General features: G+C 51.9%; 2 protein-coding genes across 2 annotated transcripts; one reads left to right on the forward strand and one right to left on the reverse strand.

The window, feature by feature from the left end:
* The first annotated feature begins 934 nt into the window (after positions 1-934).
* Positions 935-1970, forward strand: LOC104288867 (olfactory receptor 14A16-like). The gene is made up of 2 exons (XM_009887741.1): positions 935-1349; positions 1447-1970. Exons 1-2 carry the CDS (start codon positions 935-937, stop codon positions 1968-1970), a joined length of 939 nt encoding a protein of 312 aa, XP_009886043.1.
* A 4483-nt stretch (positions 1971-6453) lies between these two features.
* Positions 6454-8593, reverse strand: LOC104288868 (olfactory receptor 14I1-like). The gene is made up of 3 exons (XM_009887742.1): positions 7687-8593; positions 7085-7147; positions 6454-6491 (listed from the first exon to the last, which is right to left on the reverse strand). Exons 1-3 carry the CDS (start codon positions 8591-8593, stop codon positions 6454-6456), a joined length of 1008 nt encoding a protein of 335 aa, XP_009886044.1.
* Positions 8594-9539: the final 946 nt, after the last annotated feature.

Genomic DNA, 9539 nt, shown 5'->3' on the forward strand with positions numbered 1-9539 from the left:
GTGTTTGGGGCTGGGGAATGGGTCAATTTTCTCTCACTGAGATACCAACTTTAGGACAATTGGGTATGTCCTTGGGGTGTCCATGGAAGCTGTGAGCTGCCCTCCAGGATGCCAACCTGTCCCATAGCACCACCATGTTATCTGAAAGCTCCATGGAGAAATGCAGAGATGCCACAACCACAGAAATGCTGTTGGGTGGGTGAAATGAACCGTGTTTGTCCTTAGCTAGAAGTGGGGTGCTGAGACCTTGAGAAATGGTGAGACATGTAGTGGTCTGCAGTGGATCCCTCTACTCTCAGTGGTTTCTGGTGCCCTTTCAGGGTAACATGGAGCATGATCACCACTTTAGAAAGGTGCAAGCCCAAGTCAGCTGGGAATGAGACAGAGGGAGAGACCATCTCCTCTCCCTCTGCACTGAGCCACGGGATATCTTCTAGCCTTGCAGGACTCACTCTGTTCTCCCTGGGAAGAGCAGACATGCCGAAGTTTTCTGACATCCAAGAACACTCCCAGGGTGAGATGTGGGCAGCTTTAAAAGGCCCTAAACCTCTCAAACTTCCTCTGCCATCGTGGTTCCTTAGCACTGAGAGTGCAGATGCTGACAAGCTCTTCTGCATTATGTGTGGTTTCATCTGACAAAGTAGAACACCAGGTCTGGCCCCTGACACCAGCATTCCCAGGAACTCTCTGCTGCTGAGCAGGGCTGACCCATCAGTAGCCAATGCACACAGTCCCTGGTCATCACGGCAAGCTTGGCCGGAACCAACCAGAGCTCCAGCCATGGAGCTGAAGGAGGATGTCCTAGAAACTGAAAACTGAGTTTGGGAAATGGAGGCGGGTCTGATAAATGGCTTTGATTTTGCTCAGTGAAGAATCCCCCAACTTCTCTCTGTCTTTTCCATCTAGAAGAGTTCCCCATTCCCAGAGGGGCCAAATGTCCAACAGCAGCTCCATCACCCAGTTCCTCCTCCTGGCTTTCACAGACAGGCAACAGCTGCAGCTCTTGACCTTCTGGCTTTTCCTGGGCATCTACCTGGCTGCCCTTCTGGGAAACGGCCTCATCATCACCGCCATCGCCTGCGACCACCACCTCCATACCCCCATGTACTTCTTCCTCCTCAACCTCTCTATTCTTGACATGGGCTCCATCTCCACCACTGTGCCCAAAGCCATGGCCAATTCCCTCTGGGACACCAGGGCCATCTCCTATGAAGGATGTGCTGTCCAGCTCTTTTTCTTTTTCTTTTTTATTTCAGCAGAGTTTTCTCTTCTCACTGTCATGGCCTATGACCGCTACGTTGCTATCTGCCAACCCCTGCACTACAGGACCCTCCTGGGCAGCAGAGCTTGTGTCCACATGGCAGCAGCCGGCTGGGGCAGTGGCCTATGACCGCTACGTTGCTATCTGCCACCCCCTGCACTACAGGACCCTCCTGGGCAGCAGAGCTTGTGTCCACATGGCAGCAGCTGCCTGGGGCAGTGGGTTTCTCAATGCTCTCCTGCACACAGCCAATACATTTTCACTCCCCCTCTGCCGGGGTAATGCCCTGGACCAGTTCTTCTGTGAAATCCCCCACATCCTCAAGCTCGCCTGCCCACGCTCCTACCTCAGGGAAGTTGAGCTTATTGTAGTTAGTGTCTGTTTAGTATTTGTGTGCTTTGTTTTCATTGTGGTGTCCTATGTGCAGATCTTCAGGGCTGTGCTGAGGATCCCCTCTGAGCAGGGACGACACAAAGCCTTTTCTACGTGCCTCCCTCACCTGGCTGTGGTCTCCCTGTATGTCAGCACTGGGGTGTTTGCCTACCTGAAGCCCCCCTCCATCTCCTCCCTATTTCTAGACCTGTTGGTGTCATTTCTGTACTCGGTGGTGCCTCCAGCAGTGAACCCCCTCATCTATGGCATGAGGAACCAGGAGCTCCAGGATGCCCTATGGAAACAGGCCCAATGGATGCTGTTTCACCGACAATAACCTGCCACCTCTTCTCTGCACATTGCCCAGAATTTATCTTAGGTCATGAGACTGCTATTTTCTTTTGTGATAATCCTACTTATAGATAATTTTCTGAGTTTGCACTGCTTGTCTTGAGGCTTGATGCTACTGTGTCTGACCTGTGCACAATACTGTGTCAGGTGTGGCCTGTCAGATAACACCTCTTCAATAAAAGGGCATCTCCCAAGTGCAGTGCCTGAGGGCTGGGCTATTCCTCCAAAGTTCCTTCCAAGAACATGTTCAAGGGACTGGTCTTTTAAAGAGTCTCTTCTCCTTGTGTTCTCAATGTTTTTGGAGCTAAGCTCATGGTACTATTGGTTTCCACTACACCAAATGTTCTGTATTTAAAAGCGCTCTTCTTGGTGTTCAATGGCAGGAGAGGCGGTCCATGAGCTCCCATCATCTCCTCAGTCTTCCTCATGTATGACAGGACTGATGGTATATACCAGACATTCTGGAAATGCATTTGAAGCATGGAGGAGAGGAGGGGTTTGGGACTCAACATGTGCCATCGGGCTGGAACGGATGGAGACTCAGAAGGTGAAACACCCTCAAAGGTGAAGTCCACCAAAATCAAGCACTGAATCAATGTGTCCACGCACAAGGACTCTGCAGTGCCAAGGGGGTCAGCAGGGACTCAGCAGGCACAGGGAGGGGAGGCTGGGGAGATGCAGGAGCTGCCTGAGGGAACCCCAGGGCCAGGACTGCTGTGCTGTCCTGGGGCGTTGAGGCTGACTGGGGAGGAAAAGGGGCAAATTCAGTCAGGGCTGAGGATCACGTGCAATATGAGTTCGGAAGAGGCAGAGAGTGACTAGCCTGTTTTTCCTCATTCCCTCGGTACCAGCACAAGCCCTGGGGCTGATGGGGAGGAGGACCCCCTTGTCTGCCCCCCAGGAGCTGCTGTGCCCCTGGGAGGAGCTGGGGCTGTGCAGTGAGTGCCCAGAGCTCTGCATCACCCTGCAGCGGGCAGTGCTGTGGGGCCAGCCCAGCCTGGGCTGCTGGGCTGGGCTGTCCTGGGGAGAGGGCAGGGGAGGTGGGCAGAGCTGGGGAGGGCTGGGAAGGGCTGGGAAGCGCCTGGGAGAGGACCACGCCAGTGTAGAGCTCAGCTGTGTGAGTGTGCGGGGTGGGGGCACACAGCGGGGTGCTTACAGCGCAGAGCCAAGCGTCATGGTGAAGGAAGCAAGGCGCCAAAGGTGCAGAAGGGGGGCCCGGTCTGGGCCGTGTTGCCTGGACGCCCCAGGGAAGCTGCCCCGGGAAAGCTGTCCCAGCTTAGTTCCACACATCAGCCATTCCCAGCTCTGGTCCTACACCGCAGCGCTGAGGAGAGACCTTTCCTGCATGGCCACTCCTGTCCTCCTCCGGGGCTCAGAGATGCCCAAATCTACCACCGTTATTAATAAAAAGGCAACCACTTTCCTACTAACTCTTCTCACACACAAGTCCTATAGTTCTTGCCACAGCCAAGCCCGTTGTCAGACACCTCCAGCTACATCAGGCCCTCACGGCCGTGTCGCGACTAATACTGAAAATGTCCATTGATTGAGATCCCACCAGTTGGCCCAGGTCCTTGCTCTGGCGTTTAGTTCTGAAAGATTTCTCCAAACCCCAGCTCTCTCGGCCTTTCCTTGTCTGTAACATGTTCCAGGTCTCAACCATCCTTCTGGCCTCTGCAGGACTTGCTCCAGACTGTCCCGTGCTGGGAAGCTCCACACTGGACGCAGCAGTCCTGATGCAGTCCTGTGGTGGGTTAATCTTGGCCAGCAGCCAGAATCCCACCCAGATGCTCATTCACTCCCCTGAGTCAACAGCACCAAGGGAGAAAATAAACCAGAAATGCTCATGGGTCAAGATAAATCAAGGAGATCAGTTACCAGTTACTGTCACGAGCAAAGATGTGGTGTCTTGCCAAAGCGCAGCTTAATTGGGTTAACCTTGGCCAGCAGCCAGAATTCCACCCAGATGCTCATTCACTCCCCCGAATCAACAGGACCAATGGAGAAAATAAACCAGAAATGCTCATGGGTCAAGATAAAGTAAAGGAGATCCATTACCATTTACTGTGACGGGCAAAGATGTGGCGTCTTGCCAAAGCTCAGTTTAATTTATTGCCAATGAAAAAAGACTTGGATTGTGAGAAACCATGACAAAACAAGTAAAGACTGTTCCTTCACACTTTCTCCAGGCTCAAATTACTCCATTCTTCAAAACTCATCTTCCCACCCCAACCCCAAAAGGAGCAGCACGAATCGTGAAGAAGGGGATAACAATCCGTACAGAACATCTCTGCTGCTCCTTCCTCCTCACACTGCTCCCCTGCTCAGCAGCTTGGGTCCTCTCCATGCAGTCCCACTGCATTTCCAGTAAAGGCCATGTGTTGTTCATTTCTTTCTGCCTTACTTTTCTCCTTTATACTCACACAATCACAAAAAATCAAATGGACCTGTGGAAAGCATAGAATCATAGAATGGTATGCGCTGGAAGGGACCTTGAAGATTATTGAGTTCCAACCCCCCTGCCATGGGCAGACACACCTCCCACCAGACCAGGTTGCTCAAAGCCCCATCCAACCTCGCCTTAAACACCTCCAGGGATGGGGTAGCCACAGCTTTTCTAAGCAACCTGTTCCAGTGCCTCACCACCCTTAAAGTGAAAAATCCGTTCCTAATCTAAACCTGCCCTCTTCCAGTTTAAAGCCATCCCCCCTCGCCCTATCACTACATGCCCTAGTAAAAAGTCCTTCCCCAGCTCTCCTGTAGGCCCCCTTTAGGTACTGGAAGGCCGCAATAAGATCTCCCCAGAGCCTTCTCTTCTCCAGGCTGAACAACCCCAACTCTTTCTGCCTGTCCTCACAGGAGAGGTGCTCCAGTCCTTGGATCATCTTCGTGGCTCTCATCTGGACTCTCTCCAACAGGTCCATGTTCTTCTTCTGTTTGGGGCTCCTGTTTGGACGCAGTACTCCAGGTGGGGTTTCCCCAGAGTAGAGTAGAGGGGAAGAATCCCCTCCCTTGACCTGCTGGCCACATTTCTTCTGATGAAGCCCAGGATACGGTTCATGTTGAGCTTCTCGTCAATCAGCACAACCAGGTCCTTCTTCTCAGGGCTGCTCTCCAGCCATTCTCCTCCCAACTTGTGCTTGGGATTGCCCCAGCACAGATGTAGGACCCTGCACTTGGCCTTCTTGAACTTCATTAAGGTTTGCATGGGCCCACCTCTCCAGCCTGTCCAGGTCCCTCTGGATGGCATCCCTTCCCTCCAGTGCGTCTGCTTCACGAGATCAGCAAACTTGCTGAGGGTGCACTCAATCCCACTGTCCATGTAACCAACAAAGATGCTGAACAGGATGCGTCCCAGTACCAACCGCTGAGGAACACCCCTGAAGATCACTATTCTCATCAAAATAGTAACAAAAATATTTGTGACACCCCAAAAGACAGGTGCATCAAAAATAACCAAAGCTAAGCTAGGAGAAAAAGAACACAACAAAATTAAAAAAGCTGAAAAGTATATTAAAACTTTTATTTTTAATTTAATTTTTTCTTTGTTTCATTTTTATTGACATTTTCTAAACACATCTATCATACTGAGGCCTGCAGCATAAAAAACCAACCAACCAAAATAAACCACACTTAGTTGTATATTTTGCAGAGAACCCAGTGCCCTTAAAATCCTCCCCGACCAGGCATGTTCATCCCCGCCTCACACTTTGCACAGAACCAGTCTCCTACCAAGCTGTCGAGCTCTCTCACCACATATTGGTGAGCAGGGCACCAGCTCCAGAAAAAGAACAACTTCAGGGAAACACCATGTTCCTGCATGGCCAAATCTGCCCTTTTATCAACACATCTGCTCCAGTATCTGCTTACAGGGAGCGTCTATGCAGGGAGACCATCTATGCACGCTCCTCCTTCATGCCTTCCAAGGTAAATGCAGAGGGACTCCATTTGAGCTGAAGAAAGGCAACACACTGCTCTCCCACAACATCAGACACCTCAGTGCAGATGTCTGTGTGGAATCCAGGTGTCTAGACTTCCCTTTCTTGTCAATGGAGAGAAAGAAGTTGTCTCAAGTAAGGTGTCTGGAGAGAGGAGGCCTCCATGGAGCCCTGTGAGCTGCCACTGTGACCTGAAAACATGGCAAGGATAATCCACAGGCTTGCTTTGGCAGCTCAACCTTCCCAGGAAGAGCTTGTGATGTATTACGACCAGCACACAGGATTTGCCTAGTGTGCTGCAAAGGAGTTCAGAGTGTGTGTGGTAATGTATAGCCTCCAATCCGCCTCCAATCCACCCTTTGAACTTCAGTGTGGGAAGAGGGTTCACTTGGAAAGGAGAGCCCAGGAGGGAGCTAAAGCCAGGCTGTGTGGCAGCCGAGCAGGTTCCTGGAGCCCAAGACAAAGAAGGAACCAAGGGATTGAAAAGTGCTGGGAGGAGGAACTACACTGGAGGTGGGTGAAAACTCTCTGTCATATGAAGACCCGATAGACATCTGAACAGCGGTTATCTGAAACAGGAGGAGACAAATTCCCAGTCAAGAGTCCACGGGACATGAGAATGCACCAGAAGGAGCAACTCCTTTCTGCCTGTGAACACCAGGAATGTACTTCATAGTCACAGGTGGCATTCAGCTCCCTGATGTCCAAACCTATGAGTAGGAGAGTCAGAGTCCAGAGCACGGCCTTTGAAGTGGTTGAAGCTAGATGCAGTGAGCTTCATGGGTAACGTGGAGCTGTCTGAGGAAGGGCCTCCCAGGGTCACCTCATAGCCAATAGAGTGGAGGAGGCGTTCCCCCGACTTGTTTTAGCTGGTCACATAGAAGACAGGAAGGTTCAAACCCCTGTCAGCGCCCTGTCCCTGCTCTGGCCCAGCCCCACTGCCTCACACTTGGTCCAATGGCCCCACCGTGCTGAGCTCTGGGCCAGAGCAATGGCCAGGCAGGGCTGGATGTTCCTCTGACACTGGCACTGAGATCAGCAGGAGATGGCCACAGAGCAAACCTTACCCACAAAGTGGGTGGAAGGAGCCGAGGGGAGAGGCTGGAGGTGATGAATGCCCTAGGTACCTTCCTAGTCTGTCCATGCCACCAAGGGCACAGACCGGCCTCCTCTCTCTCACATTTGTTCACGTGGCCTGCTCCTGCCTGCAGCCACAGGGATGCCACTGTAGAGAAAACAGGACTGTCACAAGTTCCACAAGACCCAAGAGGTAACACAAAGGCAAGAGCACAGAAGACAGTGTGGATGTGAGGGGACACCAGCACTGAAAAGCCACATCCTGCTGCTGTCCTTGGCCATGGCTGCAGGGGAGCAGCAGCCCCGACTCGCAGGCAGCAGAGACAGAGTGCCCAGCGAGGCAGCCCGGGGCAGCCCCAAGTGCCCCCGGGGGTGATCCTCCATGGGGCAGCTGGTCATTTGCCTCCTGAGCCCTTCCTGCATGCTTGGGCTGCTCATCAAGCTGCTGAGGAGATGTAAAGTGACAGGATCCAAGACCAGAAACAAATCAAGCAAGAGGCCAAGAAAATTATATCAGATGTCAAGAAAAAAGCGCATAAAACCAACCAAACAAAATCAAAAGTAAAAAACCACAAAGGAAATAGGTAGACATGTATGAAGAAAAGTTAGTCCATGTCTTTGTGAAATACCGTGGGAACCTTAATGGAATAATGGTCACCTTATAAATCTGAAGTAGAGTATATTCACATAGATTCCACAATGCATCCTTGATTTCCTTGTTCCTCATGCTGTAGATGAGGGGGTTCAATGCTGGAGGTATCACCGAGTACAACAAAACCACCACCAGATCCAGAGATTTAGAGGAGATGGAGGGGGGCTTCAGGTAGGCAAATACAGCAGTGCTGAAAACCAGAGAGACCACGGCCAGGTGAGGGAGGCACGTGGAAAAGGCTTTGTGCCGTCCCTGCTCAGAGGGGATCCTCAGCACAGCCCTGAAGATCTGCACATAGGACAGCACAATGAAAATAAAACATCCCAAAGCAGAAAAACAACTTAATATAAGAAGTCCAACTTCTCTGAGGTAGAAGCGTGAGCAGGCGAGCTTGAGGATGTGGGGGATTTCACAGAAGAACTGGTCCAGGGCATTACCCCGGCAGAGGGGGAGTGAAAATGTATTGGCCGTGTGCAGAAGAGCATTGAGAAACCCACTGCCCCAGGCAGCTGCTGCCATGTGGACACAAGCTCTGCTGCCCAGGAGGGTCCTGTAGTGCAGGGGTTGGCAGATAGCAACGTAGCGGTCATAGGCCATGATGGTCAGAAGGGCACACTCTGCTCCAAGCAAGAAGAGAAACAGAAAGACCTGTGCAGCACATCCTGCGTAGGAGATGGCCCTGGTGTCCCTCAGAGAATTGGCCATGGCTTTGGGCACAGTGGTGGAGATGGAGCCCATGTCAAGAATAGAGAGGTTGAGGAGGAAGAAGTACATGGGGGTGTGGAGGTGGTGGTCACAAGCGATGGCGGTGATGATGAGGCCGTTTCCCAGGAGGGCAGCCAGGTAGATGCCCAGGAAGAGCCAGAAGGTCAAGAGCTGCAGCTCCTGTGTGTCTGCGAATGCCAGGAGGAGGAACTGGGTGATGGAGCTGCTGTTGGGCATTGGCTGTTTCTTGGCATGGGGACTCTGTTCAAAAAATGAAAGGACACGGAAAAATTAGGAGAGACTTTTGTGAGACAAGCCACTCTACTTTTCATAGAAATCACCCCAGATGAAACGCACTTCCTTTCTCTGGTTGGTGCTGGCTGAATGTGGTGTGAGGAGCAGGACCTCTGCCCCTGTGCTGCAGAGGAATCAGCCCTGCTCTGCTGCAGTGGGTAAATGGGAGCTGCTGTGTGACAGCTCCCACGGTCACAAGGGGTGTCAGATGTAATCCACCTGTAATGGAAAAGTTCAATATCTGCACTTATGACTCTCCGGAGCGTGGGATGCAGAGCAGAGGCTTAGCATGTCCTTATAATGATTTTGTCTGTGTTTTTTATTTTCCAACATAAGTGATGTTCCTTATGTTTCCTACATAAGTGATGATCCTCATTTTTTATGACTGAAAATGTGAAGTGTCTTGAGATGGGAAAGGCAAAAGATTTAAGATCTGTTTGGCTCTGAGCAGAGTCAGGAGAGTTGCAGTGTCCATCAGCTTTCACTTAGGCTGCCTTGAAGAGGACTTCACACACAAATTACTCTTAAAAAAAAAAAAAAAATCTGAACTCCTATGGAATCTGGGGAGCACTGGTTCAGAGGGCAGATCTGCTCGCTCTTCTCTGTCCCAGCCCAGAGATGGAGCTGTGATGGATAGAGCAGGACACCACCCCTCCCAGAGAGAAGCAAAGCACTCTGAGAGGAGAGTGCCCACCCCCAGGGAAAGGCTCAGGACTCCCCAGGACCCCACGGCAGAGCTGTGCCTTGCTGGGGGCAGCTCGCAAGCCCCGCAGGAGCGGCGGAGCAGGCAGTCGGGGTACCCGAGAGGAGATGCTGGAAAGAGAGTCAGGTCATGTCCCAGCAGAGCCCTCCAGTGGAGGTGCCCCAGAGAGCAGGCTGACGGCAGCCT

This window comes from Charadrius vociferus, unplaced genomic scaffold (genome assembly GCF_000708025.1).
Source record: "Charadrius vociferus isolate BGI_N301 unplaced genomic scaffold, ASM70802v2 scaffold1456, whole genome shotgun sequence".
NCBI classification, from domain to species: domain Eukaryota; kingdom Metazoa; phylum Chordata; class Aves; order Charadriiformes; family Charadriidae; genus Charadrius; species Charadrius vociferus.

Coding starts and splice junctions, on each gene's coding strand:
- LOC104288868 (XM_009887742.1), bottom strand. CDS start 8,593: ATGCCCAACAGCAGCTCCATCACCCAGTTCCTCCTCCTGGCATTCGCA. Junction 7,148..7,686: donor GGATGCATTGTGGAATCTAT/GTGAATATACTC, acceptor TTTTCTCTACAG/TGGCATCCCTGTGGCTGCAG. Junction 6,492..7,084: donor ATGTGAGAGAGAGGAGGCCG/GTCTGTGCCCTT, acceptor CTCCTGTTTCAG/ATAACCGCTGTTCAGATGTC.
- LOC104288867 (XM_009887741.1), top strand. CDS start 935: ATGTCCAACAGCAGCTCCATCACCCAGTTCCTCCTCCTGGCTTTCACA. Junction 1,350..1,446: donor CCTCCTGGGCAGCAGAGCTT/GTGTCCACATGG, acceptor TGGGCAGCAGAG/CTTGTGTCCACATGGCAGCA.